The sequence below is a fragment of the Panthera onca genome, chromosome B3, assembly GCF_046562875.1.
Source record: "Panthera onca isolate mPanOnc1 chromosome B3, mPanOnc1 haplotype 2, whole genome shotgun sequence".
NCBI classification, from domain to species: Eukaryota; Metazoa; Chordata; class Mammalia; order Carnivora; family Felidae; genus Panthera; species Panthera onca.
The window spans coordinates 112,154,225-112,179,385 of record NC_138344.1 but is presented as its reverse complement, the minus strand read 5'-3'; the positions used below and the strand labels follow the sequence as shown (position 1 = coordinate 112,179,385).

Here is a 25,161-nt window from a genome sequence, read left to right as displayed (position 1 = left end):
AATAGGAGATGAATTAGGATGGTTGCAATACTGATGTACAAAATGGACATGTTATATTTAAGTATATTCTGATTTACAGAGAATATGAAACTAACTTGTATTCTAAAATATATATTTTTTGAAATTTAAATACACAAAGGACAAATTTTTAAAATGAGAGATATATTTTTAACTTTTTATTAATTTTTAAAATTTACATCCAAGTTAGTTAGCATATAGTGCAACCATGATTTTAGGCAAAGATTCCTTAATGCCCCTTACCCATTTAGCCCATCCCCCTTCCCACAACCCCTTTTTATGTTTTTGTCCCCCTCCCTGTTTTTGTATTATTTTTGTTTCACTTCCCTTATGTTCATCTGTTTTGTATCTTAAAGTCCTCATATGAGTGAAGTCATATGATATTTGTCTTTCTCTGACTAATTTCACTTAGCATAAAACCCTCTAGTTTCAACCACGTAGTTGCAAATGGCAAGATTTCATTCTTTTTGATTGCTGCGTAATACTCCATTGTATATATACCACATCTTCTTTATCCATTCATCCATTGATGGACATTTGGGCTCTTTCCATACTTTGCCTATTGTTGATAGTATGGCTATAAACATTGGGGTGCCTGTGCCCCTTTGAAACAGCACACCTATATCTCTTGGATAAATACCTAGTAGTGCACTTGCAGGGTTGTAGGGTAGTTCTATTCTTAATTTTTTGAGGAACCTCAATACTGTTTTCCAGAGTAGCTGCACCAGTTTGCATTCCCACCAGTAGTGCAAAAGAGATCCTCTTTCTCTGCATCTTCACCAATATCTGTTGTTGTCTGAGTTGTTAATGTTAGCCATTCTGACAGGTGTGAGGTGGTATCTCATTGTGGTTTTGATTTGTATTTCCCTGATGGTGAGTGATGTTGAGCATTTTTTCATGTGTCGGTTGGCCATCTGGATGTCTTCTTTGGAGAAGTGTCTATTCATGTCTTTTGCCCATTTCTTCACTGGATTCTTTGTTTTTTGGGTGTTGAGTTTGTTAAGTTCTTTATAGATTTTGGATACTAACGCTTTATCTGATACGTCATTTGCAAATATCTTCTCCCATTCTGTTGGTTAGCTTTTAGTTTTGCTGATTGTTTCCTTCACTTTGCAGAAATTTTTATTTTATGAGGTCCCAATAGTTCATTTTTGCTTTTGTTTCCCTTGCCTCCAGAGACGTGTTAAGAAGTTGTTGCTGCCGAGGCCAAGGAGGGATTTTGCCTGCTTTCTCCTCTAGGATTTTGATGCCTTCCTGTCTTACATTGAGGTCTTTCATCCATTTTGATTTTATTTTTGTGTATGGTGTAAGAAAGTGGTCCTGGTTCATTTTTCTGCATGGAGCTGTCCAGCTTTTCCAGCACCACTTGCTGTCTTTATCCCATTGGATAGTCTTTCTTGCTTTGTCAAAGATTAGTTGGCCATATATTTGTGGGTCCATTTCTGCGTTCTCTTTTCTGTTCTATTGATCTGAGTGTCAGTTCTTGTGCCAGTACCATACTGTCTTGATGATTACAGCTTTGTAATACAGCTTGAAGTCTGGGATTGTGATGCCTCCTGCTTTGGTTTTCTTTTTCAAGATTGCTTTGGCTATTCAGGGTCTTTTCTGGATCCATACAAATTTTAGGATTGTTTGTTATAGCTCTGTGAAGAATGCTGGTATTATTTTGATAGATACTGGATTGAACATGTAGATTGCTTTGGGTAGTTTTAACAATATTTGTTCTTCCTATCCAGGACCACGGAATCTTTTTCCATTTTTTTGTGTCTTCTTCAATTTCCTCCATAAGCTTTCTACAGTTTTCAGTGTATAGATTTTTCACCTCTTTGGTTAGATTTATCCCTAGGTATTTTATGGGTTTTGGTGCAATTGTAAATGGGATCGATTCCTTGATTTCTCCTCCTGTTGCTACATTGTTGGTGTATAGGAATGCAACTGATTTCTGAGCATTGATTTCATATCCTGCCACTTTGCTGAATTCATGGATCAGTTCTAGCAGTTTTTTGGTGGTATCTTTTGGGTTTTCCATATAGAGTATCACGTCATCTGAGAAGACTGAAAGTTTGGTCTCCTCCTGGCCGATTTGGATGCCTTTTATTTCTTTGTGTAGTCTGATTGCTGAGGCTAGGACTTCCAAAACTATGTCGAATAACAGTGGTGAGAGTGGACATCCCTGTCTTGTCCCTGACCTTAGGAAGAAAGCTCTCAGTTTTTCCCCATTGAGGATATTAGTATTGGGTCTTTCATATGTGGCTTTTATGATCTCAAGGTATGATCCTTGTATCCCTACTTTCTTGAGGGTTTTTATCAAGAAAGGATGCTGTATTTTGTCAATTGCTTTCTCTGCATCTATTGAGAGGATCATGTGGCTCTTGTCCTGTGATGAAACACATAGATTGTTTTGTGGATATTGAACCAGCCTTGCATCCCAGGTATAAATCCCACTTAGTCGTAGTGAATAATTTTTTTAATGTACTGTTGGATCTGGTTGGCTAATATCTTGTTGTGGATTTTTGCATCCATGTTCATCAGGGAAATTGGTCTATGGTTCTCCTTTTTAGTGGGGTTTTTGTCTGGTTTTGGAATCAAGGTAATGCTGGTTTCATAGAAAGAGTTTGGAAGTTTTCCTTCCATTTCTATTTTTTGTAACAACTTCAAGAGAATAGATGTTAACTCTTCCTTAAATGTTTGGTAGAATTCCCCTGGAAAGCCATGTGGCCCTGGACCCTTGTTTTTTGGGAGATTTTTTTATTACTAATTTGATTTCCTTACTGGATGTGGGTCTGTTCAAATTTTCTATGTCTTCCTGTTTCAGTTTTGGTAGTGTATATGTTTCTAGGAATTTGTCCATTTCTTCCAGATTGCCCATTTTATTGGCGTATAATTGCTCATAATATTCTCTTATTATTATTTGTATTTCTGCTTTGTTGGTTGTGATCTCTCCTCTTTCATTCTTGATTTTATTTACTTGGGTCCTTTCCTTTTTCTTTTTGATCAAACTGGCTAGGGGCTTATCATCAATTTTGTTAACTGTTTCAAAGAACCAGCTTCTGTTTCATTGATCTGTTACTGCTGTTTTTTGTTTGTTTCTTTGTTTTGATAGCATTGATTTCTACTCTAATATCTATTGTTTCCAGTCTTCTGCTGTTTTTGGGTTTTATTTGCTGTTCTTTTTCCAGCTCTTTAAGGTATAAGGTGTAAGGTATATCTGAGATCTTACTTCCTTCTTTAGAAAGGCCTGGATTGCTATATACCTCCCTCTTATGAATGCCTTTGCTGTGTCCCAGAGGTTTTGGGCTGTGGTGTTATCATTTTCATTGGCTTCCATGTACTTTTCAATTTCCTCTTTAACTTCTTGGTTAGCCCATTCATTCTTTAGTAGGATGTTCTTTACTTTCCAAATATTTGCTATCTTTGCAAATTTTTTCTTATGGTTGATATCAAGTTTCATAGCACTGTGGTCTGAAAATATGCACGGTATGATTTTGATCTTTTTGTATGTTCCATGTGCACTGGAGAAGAATGTATATTCCACTGCTTTAGGATGAAATGTTCTGAATATATCTGTTAAGTCCATCTGGTCCAGTGTGTCATTCAAAGCCATTGTTTCCTTGTTGATTTTTTAATTAGATGATCTGTCCATTGCTATGAGTGGGGTGTTGAAGTCTCCTATCATTATGGTATTACTATTGATGAGTTTCTTTTTGTTTGTGATTGATTTATATATCTGGGTGCTTCCACATTTGGTGCATAAATGTTTACAATTGTTAGGTCTTCTTGGTGGTTAGACCCCTTGAATATGATATAATGCCCTTCTGCATCTCTTGGTACAGTCTTTAAAGTCTAGATTGTCTGGTATAAGTATGGCTATTCCAGTTTTCTTTTGTTGACCATTAGCATGATAGATGGTTCACCATTCCCTTACTTTCAATCTGAAGGTGTCTTTAGGTCTATAGTGGGTCTCTTGTAAACAGCATATAGATGGATCTTGTTCTTATCCATTCTATTACCCTATGTCTTTTGATTGGAGCATTGAGTCCATTGATGTTTAGAGTGAGTACCGAAAGATATGAATTTATTGCCATTATGTTGCTTGTAGAGTTAGAGTTTCTGGTGGTGTTCTCTGGCCCTTTCTAGTCTTTGTTGTTTTGGGTCTTTTTTTTTTTTTTTTTCATTTTTTTCTCCCCTCAGAGAGTCCCCCTTAAAATTTCTTGCAGGACTGGTTTAGTTGTCAGGAACTCCTTTAATTTTTGTTTGTCTGAAAAACTTTTTAAAATCTCTCCTTTTATTTTGAATGACAGCCTTGCTGGATAAAGAATTCTTGGCTACATATTTTTCCAATTCAGCACACTGAATATATCCTGCCACTCCTTTCTGGCCTGCCAAGTTTCTGTGCATAGGTCTGCTGCAAACCTCATCTGTCTTCCCTTGTAGGTTAAGGACTTTTTTTTTTCCCTTGCTGCTTTCATGATTCTTTCCTTGCCTGAGTATTTTGTGAATTTGACTATGATATGCCTTGTTGATGGTCGGTTTTTGTTGAATCTTATGGGAGTCCTCTGTACTTCCTGGTATTTGATGTCTGTGTCTTTCCATAGGTTAGGAAAGTTTTCTGCTATGATTTGCTCACATAACCCTTCTACCCCTTTTTCTCTCTCTTCATTTTTTGGGAAACCCATGATTCTGAAGTCATTCCTTTTTAATGAGTCACTGATTTCTCTAAGTCTTAAATTGTGCTCTTTTGCCTTAGTCTCCCTCTTTTTTTCTGCCGCATTATTCTCCATATTTTGTCCTCTATATCGCTTATTTGCCATTCTGCCTCATCCATCCTTGCTGCCGTGGCATCCATTTGAGATTGCAGCTCAGTTATAGCATTTTTTGTTCCATCCTGATTAGTTTTTACCTCTTTTATATCTGCAGAGGGGGATTCTAATCTATTTTCGACTCCAGCTAGTATTCTTATTATCGTGATTCTAAATTCTGGTTCAGACATCTTGCTTGTATCTGTGTTGATTAAATCCCTGGCTGTCGTTTCTTCCTGCTCTTTCTTGAGGTGAATTCCTGCTGATATCTGTGGCTTGGTTGTGCAGATTGTTGTGTTAATCCTCAAATCAGTTTTCTAGGTGTGCAAGATGGTTTAGTGTTGATCTGACTATATTTCATGGACGCAAGACACAAAAAAAACTTCCGTGGTGTTCCGCCATTTTGGCTCCTCCCACTAAAATAGGATATATTTCAATGAAAACTGGTCCTAGTCAAGATTCATACCAAAATTTTGATATTTCATGTTAAACTTGGATATATAAAGGCATGGATATATAAAGAATATTACAAAATAATTGTTTCCCTTAAAATTAAAAGTTTATTAAGTATTAAATACACAAAAATTTATAATGCATATATAAAATGTAGATAATAATAAGTCACCCATGTACCTAAAATCTAGGTTGAGATTATTATTTATATCTTCAAAGACCACTGTGTGTTTTATACTGATCTTGTCTCCTTTTTCCCAAGTAACTCTTTTCCTGACTCTTAAAACCATTTCTTTACTTTTTTTTTGAATGTTTATTTTTGAGACAGCGTGCATGTGCAAATGAGCAGAGGAGAGGTAGAGAGAGAGAGAAAGAGAGAGGGACACAGAATTTGAAGCATCCTCCAGGTTCTGATCTGTCAGCACAGATCCTGATGCAGAGCTTGAACCCATGAACCATGAACGAGATCATGACCTGAGCTGAAGTCAGATGCTTAGCCGACTGAGCCACCCAGGCACCCCCTTACTTATTTTTATAAAAACTTTATCGAGACAGAATCCACATTCTATACACCTTACCCACGTAGTGTAAAATTTAAAAAATTTTAAAGTATTTCACAGAGTTGTGCAACCATCATCAGAATCAACTTTAAAACATTTTTATCAACTTACCCCCCAAACTCCCATACCCATTAGCAGTCCACATTTTCTCCCAATCTCCAGCCCTAAACAACCCGTAATCTACTTCCTGTCTCTGTATATTTGCATATCCTGAACGTTTCACGTAAATGGAATCACACAACATGTGGCCGTTTGTGACTGGCTTCTTTTACTCAGCATGTTTTCAGGGTTCATCCATGTTGGAGCATATATCAGTCACTCATTTACTTAAAAAATACTTTTGCACAGATGTTTATCTAAATATATTGTTCTATTCAGTTTAGCATGTTTTTGAAATTTATAGAAGTGGAATAATACTGTATATATTCTAATATAACTTGGTTTTCTCATTCAACATTGTGTTTGTGATGTTCTTTCATGCTGACATACATAGATAGCTTTAGTTCATTTTCACTGATGTACAGTATTCTATTATAATTATACCACAATTTATTTATCTATTCTTCTGCTTATGGGCATCTTTTACTTCTATTTGTTGGTATTATGAAAAAAAGCAGCTATTAGAAAACGTTCCTTTACATTTTTCTTCATACCTATGCGCGAGGCTTTCTTTAAAGGCATGTTCTTCAACTTGCAGGTCAATGCCAATTAATAGGGTAGTAAACTAACTTAAATAGTTATAAGTAGTATGCCAAAAAAAAAAAAAAATAGAACAGAAAATATCAGAATGACTTCCTTGTAGTTAGGATTATTGTTTCCTAAACGTTTTGTAACTTCTATATACATATATGTGCATGTATATGTATACATATATGTATATATGTATATATATCCACATAGAGACACACACACACATATGTAAGTGGGTACTGGATTACAATGTGAAGTATATTTCTTACTGTGGCTCATGGTCAAAAAGTGTAAGCTACCTTTCTAGGGTATATTGGTAGATGTGGTTTATGAATCATAGGAATAAGCAGATGTACATCATTACTATATGAAAACAAATCATTTTCCATAATGTCTGTACCAATTTACACTTCCAACACTAGTACTGCTGCCTATTCTGACGAGCCTTGATGTTGACAGTTTTTTTAAAATGTTGTTTGAATGAATAGATGATAAATGAAAAAGCAACTACAGTAAAATGTTAATAGCAGAATTCAGGTAGAATCTATAAGGGTATTCACTGTAAAAGTCCTTCAATGTGATATAAAAAAAGGTTAGGGTAAAGTTGCCTCAACTTGTAAAGGTTTTTTTCAAAACAATACCATACTGGACTAGCCTTTCATTCTAGCCACCATTCAATTGATCTTTGTCCTATAAACAGTTTGGGTAATACCACTTCCCCTAAGAAGTATCCAATTGAGTTACTAGAAAGTAATTACATGTCTTATCTTGATCGGTTTGGACAAGGATATCCTGATTTTCCCTAAATTTTCTGTTCACCAGCTTTATCCTTGTTTCTCCACTTTTACAAATGTGCTAGAATGCTGTATAAGCACCTTACTGTTCATTTATATATTGGCCTTTTAGTTTTGCTCTGTTATTTATGTCTCTTCATCCGTTTGTGCAGGGTGTCCAAGACTTGTAAATTTCTAGAGGGCAGGTATGGACCTTTTGTATAGCATCTAATACAATGTTATCATTTATGCAATTAATAAATCCACTTTATGTAACAAGTTCAGAAAATTGAGCTAAAGTTATAATCTCCACATCACGAAATAAAATAAACCTTGCAAATGGCTGTATTAAAAAATACATTTTGGATTTATAGGATAGCAGTTGATGTATAGTTATGATAGTCATGACAGGACTCTTTGTCTTATTGCTAACTTTAAAGAGAAGACTAACAGCATCTATTAACTATATTTGCTTGATCAGGTTAAGGAACTTTCCTTCTTATCCTAGCTTGCTGAGAGCTGTTAATCATAGATGGGTGTTGAATTTTATTGAATGCTTTTTATGAATCAAATAAGAAGACTATATGTTTTTTCCTCATTAATTTGTTAACGTGGTGTTTCATGTTAATCAGTTATCTAATGTTGAACCATCTTTTTATCTTAGAAATAAATCAATCTTGGTCTTGATGTATTGTTTTTTACATATTGCCGGATTTGGTGTTTAATATTTTATTTTTGAAGTGCTTTTCATCTATGTTCACCATGATATTACCCATATTTTTCATTTTTTTTGACTATTCTTTTCTGGTTTTGGTTAAGATTATTGTAGTCTTACAACATGAATTAGGAAATGTTTACATTTCTATTATTCCAAAGAAAAGTTTATGTAAGATTGGAATTACCTATTCCTTGAAAGTTGTATAGAATATGGCTCTAAAATGAGCCAAACTGTTTTTTAAATAAGGATTTTTTTTGAACAACTTTAGATTTACTGAAAAGTTGAGAAGATAAAATATAGAGTTCACATATACCCTGTTCCCAGTTTCCCCTATCTTTTAACATCTTACATTAGTATGGTACATTTTGTTAGACTTAATGAACCAATATTGGTATATTACAATTAAAGTCCATACATTATTCATATTTCCTCTTGTCCTTTTTATGTTCTAGGATCCCATCCAGATTACCCTATTACAACATTTAGTTTTCAAGTCTTGTGATGTTCCTCTTGGCTGTGACAGCTTTCCAGATTTTCCTTGGCTTTAATGACCTTGACAGTTTTGAGAAGTATTGTTTAGGTATTTTGTAGGGTGCCCCATTACTCAAGTTTTCTGATATTTTTCTCATAAGACTAGAGTTGTGGGATTTGGGGAGGAAGAGCATGAAGTAAAGCGCTATTTTCATCACATCATATCAAAGACACAAAATCATACCATGATACATGAATGTTACTGACTTTGATCACCTGAGGTATCTGTCAGATTTCTCCACAGTACTTTTTTCCTTTCCTTTCCATACTGTACTCTTAGGAAGGAAGTCATTTTGTACAGTCCACATGCACCCTCTTTGAGGGTAAAACATATACATGAATAACTTGGAAATCTACATGAAAGACTTCTCTCTTTTTCCTCAGTGTTAATTTATTCAATTATTCATTTAGATCAGTGTGGACTCATGGATATTTACACCTTGGGTTATAATAAAGTACAACTACATTTTGTTGCTTAAACTGTTTCACGAAACTTTGGCCACTGGGATCTTTGTCAGTTGGCTCCTATATGCCTTTGACATACATCCAAAAGTGTGGGTTTTTTTTGTTTGCTTTTTTGAGCATTTCTTTACTTTTGAGCACTAAAAGGTGCTCTAGGCTTATCCTGTATATTTCTTGCCCAGTCCTGGAACCAGCCATTTGTCTGAGAAGTTCCTTTTATTGGTAAACAGTATTAGAAATCAAGATCTGAGCATTAGATATGCTTGTTTTTAGGATACCTGAGCATTAGGTATGCTGAGGTATTGTTTCTTTTGGACCCTTTCTGCTGAGAGAGCAAAGGAATATGTATGTATGCTAACCATGTACGTACACATATCTACAAATATTTCTATATACATGCCATTTGTATACCATTTATATTAAATAAACATAAATCCACACTGATGTCTCCAACTCTGAACACATGGATCATTCTAGCCTCCTCCCATTGTAAATATGTGATTTTCTACTGTATCAATGAGAAATGCAGTTCCCACCATTCACCATCCATTTACTTAATTGTTGAAACATATATAGTGAACATATATAGTAATATCAGCAAACATATATAGTAACATCAGAATTGTTAACTCAAGTGTGCAAGGGATAGAACTATCAACTAGAATAAAATGCTTATGTGCAATTCCTTTACCTTTAGCCTTACAAACACCACTTATATCCAAAGGTACAGTAGTATCCCTGCCCCCTCCCTTCCGCAATTTCACTTTCTATAGCTTCAGTTACCCATGATCAACAGCAGTCTGGAAGCGGATGGTCCTCTTTCTAACGTATCATTGGAAGGTCAATAGAACACTATGTCACACTGCCTATGTAATTCACCTTACGTCATCACATTACATACGCATGTATCATCTCACATCACCACAAGAAGCGTGAATAGAGTACAATAAGATACTTTGAGAGGAAGACCACATTTACATAACTTTTACTACAGTATGTTACTATTGTTCTATTTTATTATTAGTTATTGTTGTTAACCTCTTACTGTGCCTAATTAATAAAGTAAATTTTATCATAGTTAAGTATGTATAGGAAAAAACATAGTATACATATAGGGTCTAGCACTATCTGTGATTTCAGGCACCTATTGGGGATCATGGAATGTATCCCTGTGGATAAAGGGGGACTACTATATTTAGGTCAGCATCTTTTCCCTTCAGCCCCTTCAGTGAGATTGTTTCCTATATTAAAAAAAAAAAAAAAGTTTCTTTATTTTTGACAGAGAGAGAGAGAGAGAGAGAGAGATAGAAAGAGAGAGAGAATGAGTAGGGGAGGGGCAGAGAGAGAGGGAGACCCAGAATTTGAAGCAGGTTCCAGGCTCTGAGCTGTCAGCACGGAGCCTGACGCGGGGCCCAAACTCATGGACTGCGAGATCATGACCCGAGCGGAAGTTGGACGCTCAACCGACTGAGCCACCCAGGCGTCCCTGTTTCCTATATTTTTAATATATTTAGTTTCTCTTCTCAGAGTCTGCATTATTTTCTGGGATATGCCAACTGCCTAAATGCTGTTTTTAAAAAAATTCTGCATATATTAAGCATTCTTTGTAACGTAAAGTTCTGTGAGTTTTGACAAATGCATAACATATGTTTCCATGTTTCACCCTATAGTATCATACAGAATAGTGTTATTGCCCTCAAAATTGGCTGTGATTCATCTATTCATCTATGTTCCTCTTTCCACAAATCCCTGGCAGTCACTGATCACTTCACTGTCTATACTGTTTTACTTTTTCCAAAATGTCACAAAATCGGAATCCTATGGTATGTATCATTTTCAAATTGGCTTTTTTTTTTAACTTAGCATATGCATTTAAGATTCCTCCACGTCTTTTTTGTGGTTTGATAGCTCATTTTGTTTTATCATTGAATAATATTCCATTGTATGGATGCAACACAGTTTGCTTATACATTTACCTACTTAAGTACATCTTGGTTGATTACAGTTTTTAGCAATTATCTTATCAATGTTCACATGCAGATTTTTCATGGGCATAAAGTTTTCAAATCATTTGGGTAAATAACTACGAGTTCTTTATTTTGGATGCAAGTTCTTTTTTAGATATTGTGATAGAAGAACTAGATGAAAAACCAATAATGATACAGAAAAACTCAAAGGCACCATCAATTATCAGGATCTAATTGACATAGAATAGTCCACCTGACCAAACAATCTATATTCTTCTCCAGTGCTTATGGAACATTTACCATGAGAGATCATATCCAAAACCATAAAAATAAACCTCAACAAGTTTAAAACAATTGAAATCATACAATGTGTTTTCTGATAACAGAATGAAATTAGAAATCAATAACAGAAAGATAATAGGAAAATTCCCATACACTTTGAACCTAAACCAAGTTTATAAATTTCTAGGTAACCAATGGAGCAAAGAAGTCTTAAAGGAATGAAAAAAAAATACTGCAGTGATTAAAAATGAAGAGACAACATATCAGAATTTGTGGGATTCACCTAAAACAGTGTTTCTAATACATTAAAAAGGAGGTAAGTCTCAAATCAATATAAGCTCCCACCTTAAGGACTGTATACAGCAAAATAAACCCAAAATAAGATAAACAATGAAATCATAAAGATAAGAGCAGAGACCAATGAAATTTGAATATGGAAAAATAATAGAAAAAACCAATGAAACAAAAATCCCAATCTTTGAAATAATCAATAAAACTGAAATATCTTAAGCAAGACTGAGAAAGAAAAAGAAGACAAATTACCAATATACAAATGAAATAAAAATATTAGTACAGACAATGAAGACAAACACATAACAATAAGGAGATACTAGGAAAGTACTACATACATAAAACTTAGATGAAATGGGAGAATTCCATGAAAAGTACAAAATGCCACATTCAATCAAAAATAAAATAATTTGAGTAGCTTTATAACTTTTAGGGAAATTGAATCTACAGTGAAAACACTCTAGAAAAATAAATCTCCAGGCCATATGGTTTCACTGGTAAATTTTACAAAGTATTCAAAGAGAAATTAATATAAATTCTACATAAACAAACTCTTCCAGAGAAAAGAAGGAGGAACGCTTTATTTACTACTTTTTATGAAGCTAATATACTTTGATAAATAAATACAGATAGAGTAAAAAAACCTGTAGAATAGTATCTTTTATGAATATATGTGTAAAAATTCTTACCAAAATATTAGCAAACATATTTCAGTAATATATAAAAAGAATGGAAAAAAATGATATGACATAACCTAATGGAGATTATTCTAAGAATGCAAGACTGGTTCTATATGTAAAGAGGTCAATCAATATAATCTACCATACAGACAGAAAAAATAGATCACATAATTTATTAATTTATGTACAAAAGCGTATCAATATTCATTCATGGTAACAACTCTTCAGAAAAATTTGGAATAGAGACAAACTTTCTCAGACTTTAAAGCTTTTATAAAAAAGCCTACAAATCACATTATACTAATTGATGAAGGACTGAAAGCTTTTCCTGTAAGATCAGGAAAAAGTCAAGGATGCCCATTCTCATCATGGCTACTGAACACAGTGGTGGAAATTCTAGTCAGTACAACTGGCAAGAGAAAAGAAAGAATCAAGGCAGGCAGATCAGAAAGGAAGCAATAAAACTGCTCCCTCCTATTTACAGATGACATGATGAAAGACTCTTAAAACAAAACAAAACAAAAAATACCCTCTTAGATCGCACTAGTATTTAATCAAGGCTGCAGTACATAAGATCAGTATACAAATTATATTTCTACAAAGAACAAACTGGTGGTTGCCAGAGGGTAGCAGAGCAGGGGGATGAATGAAATGGGTGAAGGGGATTGGGAGGTACAAGTTTCAAGCTATTGCAATGAATAAGTCCCAGAGATGAAAGGTACAGTATAGGTATACATAATTGTTGTATGGTAACAGATGGTAGCTACACTTGTGATGAGCATAGAATAATGTATAAAGTTGTCGAATCATTATATTGTATACTTGAAAGTGATGTAATATTGCATGTCAACTATACTTAAATTAAAAAAATTAAAAAAAAATACTGTTTACAGATTTCTTGTGTCCAGTACTTCATGTTAGAAGCTTGAAAATTGTCACTCCATCCTACTAACAAGAAAAGCCTGAACAGACTGAAAAATCAACTCTTTTTGAATCTGTAAGAGAGGGGAGACGCAGGGCAAACTGCTGTCTCCATGACTGGAGAGGCCAACAAGCAAATACAGGAAGTTCTGGCTTACCACAGCAGAGAATTGCAAGGGAAACAGCTGCAAGAAATAGTGCTGAGGTGGGAAAACCTGAGTTGTTATTAATGAATTGCTGGATGCTCAGTATGGACAAGTGGAAGTTAAAAATTCTAGGAGGACCTAGTCATAGGGGACCCTCCAAAATATTGTGAGATTTACCTCCAGGAGCATAACCAGGTTCCTCTAGTAGATACTGAAGAAAAATCCTTGTGCTTCCAGCAAGGGGAGAAGAAAGGAACCATTCTGAAACACTGTTAGCACTCTGTTCTTCTTAACAAGGCGTGCCTTCAGAGGTAACTAGTTAACCAGAGCATAATCTGCTGGGATATTATCAGAGACTAATTGACCTGGAAGACACAATATACCCCACTCCTGCTCCCTCTAGCCATGCTGTCCCACCTAAGGTTGGGGGGTGGTGGTGAGAAAAAAACTACAAACACTTGTGAGGTACAAAGTCCAGAGGCAATGGTTCACTAAAGTACAGAGACCTGATGTAGGGATACAGAACACTTTCCCTCATCCCAAATTTCATCACCATATTACTAAAGGCCTATTTAAAACAGTTCCTTTTATGTGAAAAATGGGCAACCTCTTGTATTGTTGGTGGGAATGCAAATTGGTGCAGCCACTCTGGGAAACAATATGGAGGTTCCTCAAAAAGTTAAAAATAGAACTACATTATGATCCAGGAATCACTACTACGTTATTTATGCAAAGAATACAAAAATACTAATTTAAAAGGATACATACCCCTGCAATGTTTATACCATCGTTATCTACAAATTAGCCAAATTATAGACACAGCCCAAATGTCCAATGATTGATGAAAGGATAAAAAAGATGTGTTTACACACACACACACACACACACACACACACACACAAATATTACTCAGCCATTAAAAAGAATGCCATCTTGACCTTTGCAATGATATGGATGGAACTAGAGTATCATGCTAAGTGAAATGTCAGAGAAAAATACCATATGATTTCACTCATATGAGGAACGTAAGAAACAAAACAAATGAGTCTGAGGGAGAAAAAGAGAAAGGCAAACCAAGAAACAGATTCTTAACTATAGAGAGCAAAATGATGGTTACCAGAGAGGAGGTGGGTAGGGGAATGGGTTAAATGGGTGATGGGAATTAAGGAAGGCACTTGTGATGAGCTCCAGGTATTGTATTTAAGTGTTGAATCACTAAATTGTACAATTGAAACAAGTATTTCACTGTATATTAACTGGAATTTAAATAAAACCTTAAAAAATAATCTAAAGAAACCAAACAAGTTCCTTTTACCTAGTACACAATGGCTGGCTACCAAGAAAAAAATTACAAGGCATACTAACTAAAAGGTAAAAACACAATTTTTAAGTGAAAGAGCAAACATCAGAACCAGGTATGGCAAGGATGTTGGAATTATCAGACCAGGAATTTAAAATAAGATTAATATGTGAAGGGCTATAATGGATAAAGTAGATAGCATGCAAGAACAGATGGGCAATGTAAGCAGAAAGATAGAATCCAAAGAAAGAATGAAAAAGAAATGCTAGGCATAAAAAAAAAATGAACAGTAATGATGAATGCCTTTGATGGGCTCATAGCTGAGAAAACAATTTCTGAACTAGAGGATATATTAATAGAACTTTTGAAAACTGCAAAGTAAAAAGAACACAGACTGAAAACAAAACAAAATATCCAAGAACTGTGGGACAACTAAAGAAGGTATAACACGTGTGTAATGGGAATACTAGAAGAAGAAAAGAAGCAATACTTAAAACATGCTTGAGAATTTCCCCCAAATTAATGTCAGACACCAAAATAGTCAGAGAACTCCAAATAGGATAAATGCAAAAACAAAAAACAAAAAAACCCTCAAACTATACCTACACATATAATTTCAAACTATAGAAAATCAAAGAGAAAGAATCCTAAAAGTCAGAGGAAAAACAAAACCTTTATGTAAAGAGAAACAAAGATAAGAATTAACCTGACTTTTGCTCAGAAACCATGCAAGCAAGATGAAAGTGGAGAGAAATATTTAAAGTGTTGAGAGAAAAGAACAACCAACTTAGAATTCTGTACACTGTGAAGTTATCCTTTTAGCAGTGCAGGAGAAATAAAGGCTTCTCAAATAAAAATTGAAGGTATTTGTTGACAGTAGATCTGCCTTGCAAGAAATGTTAAAAGAAGTTGTTTAGAGAAAAGGTAAATGATATATGTCCTTACACAGAGCATAAAAGAAGGAATAATCAAAGTAAAATAAAAACTTATTTTTCTTAATTGATCTAACATATAATAGTTTGTTCAAAATGATAAGATCAACAGTATATTCATTATATATGCTTATGTATATATTTTATGTGTATATGTATCCTTATGTATATAAGTGAAATGAATGACAGCAGTTATACAAAGGATGGGAGGAAGGAAGGAATTAGGATAATTTTGTTATTACAAGGTGTAATTATAAGGTATTCCATTTGAAAGTGGACTTGGTTAGTTTTAAGTGTATATTGTAAACTCTAGGGCAACCACTAAAAAAAGTAAAACAAGAAGTATAATTGATATGCTAAGAAAGGAGAAAAAACAGAATCATATATAAGGCTCAATTAAAACAAACAAATGGCAGAAAAAGTGAAAGATAAAAATAGGAACAAAGAATGGCAACAAATAGAAAACAGTATTGAATATGGGAGACATTAATCCAATTATATTAATAATCACTTTGAATGTCGATGGTCTAAATGCAAAAATAAAAGACAGAGATTGTCAGAGTGGATTAAAAACACAACCCCACTATATGTTGTTTACAAGAGACCCCCTTTAAACATATAAATATAGATTAAAAGTAAATGGATATATATAGAAAAACCTATCATGCTAACATTTATAATAATAATAATAATAATAATAATAATAATAATAATAATAAAGCAGGAGTAACTATATTAGTTTGAGACAGAGCAGACTTCAAAGCCAGGACAGTTGCCAGTGCTAAAGAAGGACATTTATAATGATAAAGGGGTCAGTTCTCCAAAAACACATGTTTTTAACAAGCGGTCACCTAACAACAGAGCATCAAACTATGTGAGGCAAAGACTAAAAACTACAAAGAGAAGAAATTAAGCCCACTATCATAGTTGCAGACTTCAACACCCCCATTTCAGAAATGGACACATACAACAGGCAGAAAATCAGTAAAGACATACCTAAACTCAACAACTCCATCAAACACTGGGTATAATCGACATCTATAGACTACTTCATCCAACAATGACAGAATACACATTCTTCTCAAGCTCATGTGAGACATTCACCAAGGTAGACCACTTTCTGGGCCATGAAACACACCTTAACAAATTTAAAAAGGATAGAAATTCTACAGTGTCTACTCTCAGACCACAGTGGAATTAAACAGCACACTTTGAAATAATGCTTGAGTCAAAAAAAGAAAAGAAAAGAAAAGAAAAGAAAAAAGAAAAGAAAAGAAAAGAAATAACACTTCAAGGGAGAAATATCCAAGAGAAATTTTGAAATATTTTGAACTAAACAAAAATGAAAGGGAGTAAGGGAATTGGCAAAATAGCTGAAGAGAATTAAGAAATACAAATTTCTAGTTATAAAATAAGACAGAAAGATGAAAAGTAAAAAAAAAAATAGGGAGAGAGAGAGAAATTTCAAACTTTGAAATGCAGAGAAAGCAGGGTTTAGAAGGAAATTTATAGCCTTGAACACTAAAAATAAAGATCTTAAATCAATCACCTGAATTTACACCTTAAGAAAAATAGAAAAATAGAAAAATAGAGGCGCCTGGGGCGCCTGGGGGGCGCCTGGGGGGCGCCTGGGGGGCTCAGTGGATAAAGCGTCTGACTTTGGCTCAGGTCATAACCTCATGGCTTGTGGGTTCGAGACCCATGTCGGGGTCCATGTTGACAGCTCAGAGCCTGGAGCCTGCTTCAGATTCTGTTTCCCTCTCTCTGAACCTCCCCCACTCACACTCTGTCTCACTCTTTCTCAAAAATAAATGAACATTTAAAAAAAATTAAGAAAAAGAAAATAGAATAAAAGCAAAATAATTCAGAGTAAGCAGAAGAGAAATAACAAAAATTAGAGCAGAAATCAGTGAAACTGAAAACTGGCAATCAACAGAGAAAATCTCCAAAACCAAAACCAGTTCTTTGAAATGATAAATAAAACCAATAAGCCTCTAGCCATGCTAAGTTAAAAAAAAAAAAAAAAAAAGAGAGAGTACACAAATTATTAATATTAGAAATAAAAGAGAGGGTATCACTATAGTTTCTATGCACATTAAAAAGATAATAATACTTACAACAACTCCACACTCATAAATTTGATAACCTGGATGAAATGAACCATTATATTAAAGATGCAATCTGCTAAAATTCACATAAGAAGAAACAGACAATCTAGATAGGCCTATTCTATTAAAGAAATTGAATCACTAATTAATAATCTTCTAGGGGTGCCTGGGTGGCTCAGTCGGTTGAGCGTCCGACTTCAGCTCAGATCATGATCTCACAGTTTGTGAGTTCAAACCCTGTGTTGGGCTCTGTGCTGACAGCTCGGAGCCTGGAGCCTTCTTTGGATTCTGTGTCTCCCTCTCTCTCTGCCCCTAACCCACTCGTGTTCTGTCTCTGTCTCTCTCAAAAATAAATGAACATTAAAAAAAAAAATCTTCTAAACAGGAGGCACCAGGTTTGGATATATTCAATAGTGCATTCTACCAAACCTTTAAGAAAGAAATTACCCCAATTCTCTACAATCTTTTAAAGAAGATAGAGACAGAGGGAATACTTCCAAACTCATTCTATGAGGCTAGCTAGTATTAGCCTAACACCAGCCAAGCAAAGACATTAGAAGAAAAAACCTATACACAATATCTGCAAAAATCCTCAACAAAATATTAGCAAATTGAATCCAACAATGTTAAAAAAAAAATATACACCATGACCAAGTAGGATTAATCCCAAGTATGCAAGGCAGGTTCACCATTTCAAAATCAATTAATATAATCCATCAATCACATCAACAGGCAAAAAATCGAAAAGTCACATGAGCATATCAATAGATGCAGAACAAACATTTGACAAAATCCTACACCCACTGTGATAAAAACCCAGTAAGCTGGAATAGAGGGGCATGAGGGAAACATCCTCAATTTGATAAAAAATATCCACAAAAACATACATCCAATACATTTCTCAATGGTGAAAATTCAAAGCTTGCTTAGTAAGATCAAGTATGATATCCTCTCTCACCACTCCTTTTCAACACTATACTGGACATTTTTAGCTACTGCAATAGGACAAGAAAAGGAAATAAAGGTATTCAAATTGGGAAGGAAGAAACAAAACTACCTTTCTTTATATATGACATGGTCATCTAAGTAAAACATCCGGAAGAGTCAAGAAAAAAACTTCTGGAACTAAGAAGTATTATGGCAAGGTTACAGAATACAAAGTTAAAATACAAAAGTCAATCATTTTCCTATATATCAAAAATAAACAACTGAAACTGAAATGAAAAATATATCAGTTACATTAGCAGCCCCCCAAATGAAAAACTTATATACATCTAACAAAAGCTATCAGACTGAATGAAATCAATGAAGAATTAAATAAAGTTCCTATTCCATGTTTATACATAAGAAAAGTAAATATCATCAGGATGTCAGTTCTTCGCAGTTTGATCTATAGATTCAATGGCAATCTAAATAAAAATCCCAGCAAGTTGTTTTATGGATATTTACAGACTGATTCTACATTCTCTATGGAGAGACAAAGGATCCCAAATAGTCAATACAATATTGAAGCAGAATAAAGTTAGGAGACTTATACATATGGACTGTGATTCCCTTCTATAAAGTTATAGCTAGTGTGGTACTGGTGAAGGAACAGCAAATAGATGAATGGAACAGAATAGAGAACCCAGAAATGTAGAAACACATAAATATAGTAAATTGATCTTTCATAAAGGAGCAAAAGCAATACAGTGGAGCAAAGATAGCCTTTTCAATAAATAGACTGGACATGTACATGGAACAACTGGACATGTACATGTGAAAAAAATGAATCCACACATAGACTTTACATCTTTCTCAAAAATTAACTCAAAATGGATCATAGAACAAAATGGAAAATACAAAACTAGAGAACTACAGGATAACACAGGAGAAAACATAGATGAGTTGGGTATGATTCCTTTTTAGATACAATGCTAGGGGTACAATCCGTAAAGGAAATAATTGGTAAACTGGACTTCATTAAAATTAAAAATTCTGCACTATGAAAAACAATGTCTAGAAAAGACAAGTCAGAGAATGAAAAAATATTTGCAAAGGACACATCTGATAAAGAAATATTAATCAAAATGTACAAAGAAACCTTTAAACTCAACAATAATAAAACAAACAACCCCAAAAATGGGCCAAAGACCTTAACGGACAACTCATTACAGAAGATATACAGATGGTAAATATTCATACGAAAAAATGTTCAACATCATATATCATCAGAGAAATGCAAATTAAAGCAATAATTAGATAATACTACACATGTATTAGAATGGCCAAAACTTGGGGAACCTGGCTGGCTCAGTTAGTGGAGCATGCCACTCTTGATCTCGGGGTTGTGGGTTTGAGTCCCACATTGTGTGCAGAGATTACCTAAAAAAAATCTTAAAAAAGAAAAAAAAGAAAAAAAAGAATGGCTGAAATTCTGAACTCTGACAACACCAAATACTGTTGAGGACACAGAACAACAGGAAATTGCATTCATTGCTGGTGGGAATGAAAAATGATGTAACCACTTTGGAAGACATCACAGTTTCTCAGACAATCCAGCAATTCTGCTCTTTGATATTTACCCAAAGTAGTTGAAAATTTATTCACTATAAATTTATTCACCAAAATTTCACACAAAAATCTGCACATGGATGTTTACAGCAGCTTTGTTCATAACTGCCAAAACTTGGAAGCAACCAGATGACCTTCAGTAAGTGAATGGATAAATAAATGGTACATCCAGACAATGGAATATCACTCAGTGTTAAAAAGAAATGAGCTATTAAGTCATGAAAAGACACAAAGGAAGCTTAAATGCTATTATTTAGCAAAAGAAGCTAATCTAGAGAGGCTACATACTATATGATTCCAGCTAGATGACATACTGGAAAAGTCAAAACAATGGAGATAGGAAAAAGGTCAGTGGTTGCCAGGTACTGAAAAGGAAAGAGGGATGAATAGGCAGAGCACAAAGGATTTTTAGGACAGTGAAATTCTCTGTATGATACCATAAAGATGAATATATGTCAGTATACATTTGCCAAACACACAGGATGTACACTACCAAAAGGAAACCATAATGTAAATGTAACAAATCACTCATACACTGTTGGTGGGGATATAAAATGGTACAGTTATTGTGGATAATAATTTGGCAGTTTATCATAAAAGTAAACACATAACTGCTATATGACCCAGCAACTGTATTCTGGGTATTTATCCCAGAAAAACAGAAAATTCTGTTAATAAGACCTGTAAACAAAATTCAGAGTAACTTTGTTCATAAAAGCCAAACCTGGAAATGACCCAGATGTCCTTCAATAGAAAAATGGTAGAACAAACTATGATACATCAATTCCAGGGAATAATACTCAGCAATAAAAACCAGTGGACTGTTGATTCATGTAACAATTGTTTGAGTCTCTAGGGAATTATGCTGAACAGAAAAAAACAATCAAAATGTTACATACTACATGATTCTACTTAGTTAAATTCTCAAGATGGCAAAATAGAGAAATGGAGGAAAGATTAGTGGTTGTCAAAGATTTGGACAGAAAGGCTGGGTAGGAGATAGGTAGGTATGGCAAAAGAAAGACAATGGGAGAATCCTTGTGGTGATGGAATTGTTCTTTATCTTCACTGCATCAATGTTAATATGCTGATTTTAATTTTGTGCTAGTTTTACAAATTGTTCCCATTGGGGAAAACCTGATAAAGGTGCATGGCATTTCTAAGCAGTATTTCTTACAGTTGCATGCCAATCTACAATTATCTTAAATAATTCCACCAAACATTTAAAGAAAAAAAGACACCATTCCTCCTCAAACTCTTCCAAAAAACAGAAGAAAAGGGACTTCCTAACTAATTCTATGAGGCCAGCATTGCCTTAATATCAAAGCCCAACAAAGAACAACAAGATAAGAAAACTACAGGCCAGTGTCCCTTATGAACATTGATGTAAAGATCTTCAACAAATACTAGCAAAACAAATTCAGCAGTATATTAAAAGGGTTATACACCATGACCAAGTGGAATTTATCCCTAGAATGCAAGGATGGTTCAGCATATGAAAAGCAATCAAGGTAATATACCACAGTTGTAGGATAAAGGAGAAAAACACATTTAAATGTTTGGTAGAATTCTCCAGTGAAGACATCTGATACAGCCATTTTATATGTAGATAGGTTCTTGATTACTGATTCAATCTAACTTGTTACAGATCTATTTGGATTTTCTATTTTTTTCTGATTCAATCTGCATAGCGTTTGTGTTTATAGGAATTTGTCCATTTCATCTAGGTTATCCAATTTACTGGCATACAATGGTTAATAGTACTTTCTTATAGTACTTATTTCTATAGAATTGGTAGTAATGTCCCCATTTTTGTTTCTGAGTTTAGTAATTTGAGTCTTGTCTCTTTTTTTTTCTTAGCCAATATAAGCTAAAAATTTTCAATTTTGTCCATCTTTTCAAAGAGTCAATATTTGGTTTAGTTGATTTCTATATTGTCATTACATTTTCTATTTTATTTATCTCTGTCTTAATCTTTTATTATTTTCTTCCTTCTGCTAGCTTTGGGTTTAATTTGTTCTTTTTCTAGTTAAGTTGTAATGTTATGTAGTTGTTTTTGAGATCTTCCTTTTTTTTAAAAATGTAAGCTTTTACAGCTATAGCTTTCCCTGTTAGTTAGCATTGCTTTCTCTGAATCACTTAAGTTTTGGTAGGAAACATAGAGCCAGAAGACAGTGGAATAATGTTTTTTTTATAGTGCTGAAAGAAAATAACTGTTGATCCAGAATTCTACATCTAGTGAAAATATCCTTCAAGAATGAAGGTAGAACGAAGATATTTCTAGATGAAATAACTACTATGAAGAAAAGCTACTGAAGGCGTTGTCATGCTCTCAACCAATAAAACACCATAGCAGTGGTCAACACTTAAATAAGACTTATTATGAATCAGTTGTTGTTCTAAGCACTTTATATGGATTCAATCCAAAAAGGTTGTTACTATTAACATGTTCATATACACATGAGAAAATGAAAACAAAAAAGATGTTAAGTAGCTAGTAAGTAGTAGAGTCAGAACTGAACCCAAGCAGTCTGGCTTCAGAGATGATGCTCTTAACTATTACTTGATACTATCTTGTAACTACGTTGTTATAAGTTACAAGTTGTATAACTTGAGTTTATTTAGTTAATCAAATAGATAAAAACCATTTTAAGCAGATTTAGAAATTTAAAAAATTATTTTTATTTAATGCTGTTTTCTAGAGATAAAAAAATAGGAAGGCAAGGCAACAACTTGTATTACTTTACCTTGAAAAAAATTATATAGAATGAGCATGAAACACTGATTTATCAACAATAATCATAATAATAAACATTCTTTGAGTACTCACTATGTGTCAGAAGTTGTTTTGGGGTCTGAGGATGTAAAAATGAATGTGATAAAGCTCCTGTTCTTAAGGATTTTATACAAATTAGGTAATACAGTCAAATAAGTATATAATTACAATATAGCATGTGCTATAACAGAAGCATGTACAAAGCCCAAAGTACATACAAGGTAACAATGATATAAGAAAGGAAACATCAATATAATCACGGCTGTTTTAAGACAGTAATATTTTTAAAAGGCCTTGAAAAAAGGCCTTGCTCACAAAAAATGAACAGTTAGGAAAATATTCCACAATTTTTTATGCATGATACACACAGACTACTATCTCTGTTTTAAACTTGTAAATAAACTCTCCATTAAATAAGCAATGAACAGAAAGAAAAGCAAGTAGAATCTGTTACCATCCTGTGTAGTTATTTTAATTTTCAAAGCCTTCAGCATAAAGACGATAGGCTTATTCCAAAGTACTTAGAATCACCTCCTGCTGATTAAATTTCTACTCACTCAATAGTCCAGTGCTCAGGAATTATGTGGATTCAGATGGTAGAAGAGGAATTAATCCAGAAAAATCTTTCAATAAGACGGAAAGTGATATTTCTATACTGGATAAAAAAAGCTATATTGAACTTAAAGAGTTACCTTAACAGTTGCAAAGAACAAGTTCTCCAAGTAAACTCTGGGATCCTTAAGGTGAGGATTATGCCTTATTTTTCTTTCTATCCTTAGTATCCCTAATGGTTAATACAGGGCTTGGCAAATAGAGCATTATTATTTCTGCTCAATTAGATTTTTATTATAAAAGAATCAACAAGAGATGAAGTTTAATTTTTTCTTGACCATATTCCTTGTATGCCAACAAAATGTTCTTTTATGTCCAAAGGCCACTGCTTAATTCCACAGAGAAAAGGGATCAAATGTGACCCTTGACCTCAGAAATGTAGATATGGTTAAAAAAAGAACAGCTTAAAAGAATCAATGCAAATTCCTTAAAGATCAGCATGGACTTTTAAATTTACAATTTCTACATGCTACTATAATTCTTTTTTGCTCTTACTGAAATTAAATGTTATAGTACATGTGACAGCAACGAGAATATAGTAACTAATGACCCATTCACATTTCCCTGTAGCTGTGCTTCAAGTAACTGCCATTAATGGGATATAAACCCTGTCTAAGTAACAGAAAGGACATTATGATTCATATTCCATGTGTTACAGTTATATAGATATATTTAGTTTTGTATTCATATTGTACACAGGATGAATAAATGGCTATACATGATGATTATGAATCCCTAAATTATAATGTTGTCGTGTATTTTTAGATTGCTCAGAGATCAACTGTCTATTAATCAATGGTCATTAAGTCAACAGGTTCTCACTAAGTTGATACTTCTGTCTTTAACTTAAATGATGTATGCTGTCCTCATTAAAGAAGATTTTAATCTAAGTTACTAAAACAATAACAAATAACTAAAACATCAGAGAGAAAGGATGTCAACATCTATGTCAACAAAGGCACAGTTTTAAATATACTAACTTAAAACACTAATAATATTAATTTAGCTTTTTATGACCACACATAAATATGCCTATTTAAAAATTTCTAACATATGAGAATAACTTACTGAAAAAAAAATTCTGTTTACTGTTATTAAATTAGCATTTAATGACAATTAATGAATATTAATTGATGATTACAAATAATCACATACAAAAATAATTTTACATCTTGATAAACTGCACTCTTCTCTGGGTCAGGATTGACAACTTTTAGCATAATCTAATATTTTCTAAAAGTTTAAAGATAATATGTGAAAAAAAAAACTTGAAGGAAACTGGTTAAGATTTATCTAGACAGGATACTAAGACTCTTAACTCTGGGGGGAAAAAGGGAGCAAATTTAAGTGTTATTGGCTAAAGTTTCTTATATTAATTAGACTATTGTAGTGATTAGTGGTACGGAATTAATTTTCTTTGCAACATGTTGGTGACTTTCTTACCTAGAGAGCATGCCCAGAGGTGTAACATTAAGTGATCCCATCAGCATTGCCAGGGCCATCCCTGGCGCTTCCCGTTCTATTACTTCTTTTGTGGCCTGTAATTAAAGATTAAATAGCAAACTGAGTGAAATAAGCCAAAAGGAAGG

At 33.8% G+C, this 25,161-nt stretch overlaps 1 protein-coding gene across 15 annotated transcripts in view; it reads right to left on the bottom strand.

Annotated features, from left to right (window-relative positions):
* The window catches only part of GPHN (gephyrin), a 621,678-nt gene that overhangs the window by 259,396 nt on the left and 337,121 nt on the right, over window positions 1-25,161 (bottom strand). For all 15 annotated transcript variants that reach the window (XM_078448108.2, XM_078448105.2, XM_078448106.2 and 12 more), the window contains one exon: window positions 25,016-25,110. In XM_078448108.2, coding sequence (XP_078304234.1) covers window positions 25,016-25,110 — 95 coding nt within the window. The remainder of the gene's footprint in view (window positions 1-25,015; window positions 25,111-25,161) is intronic.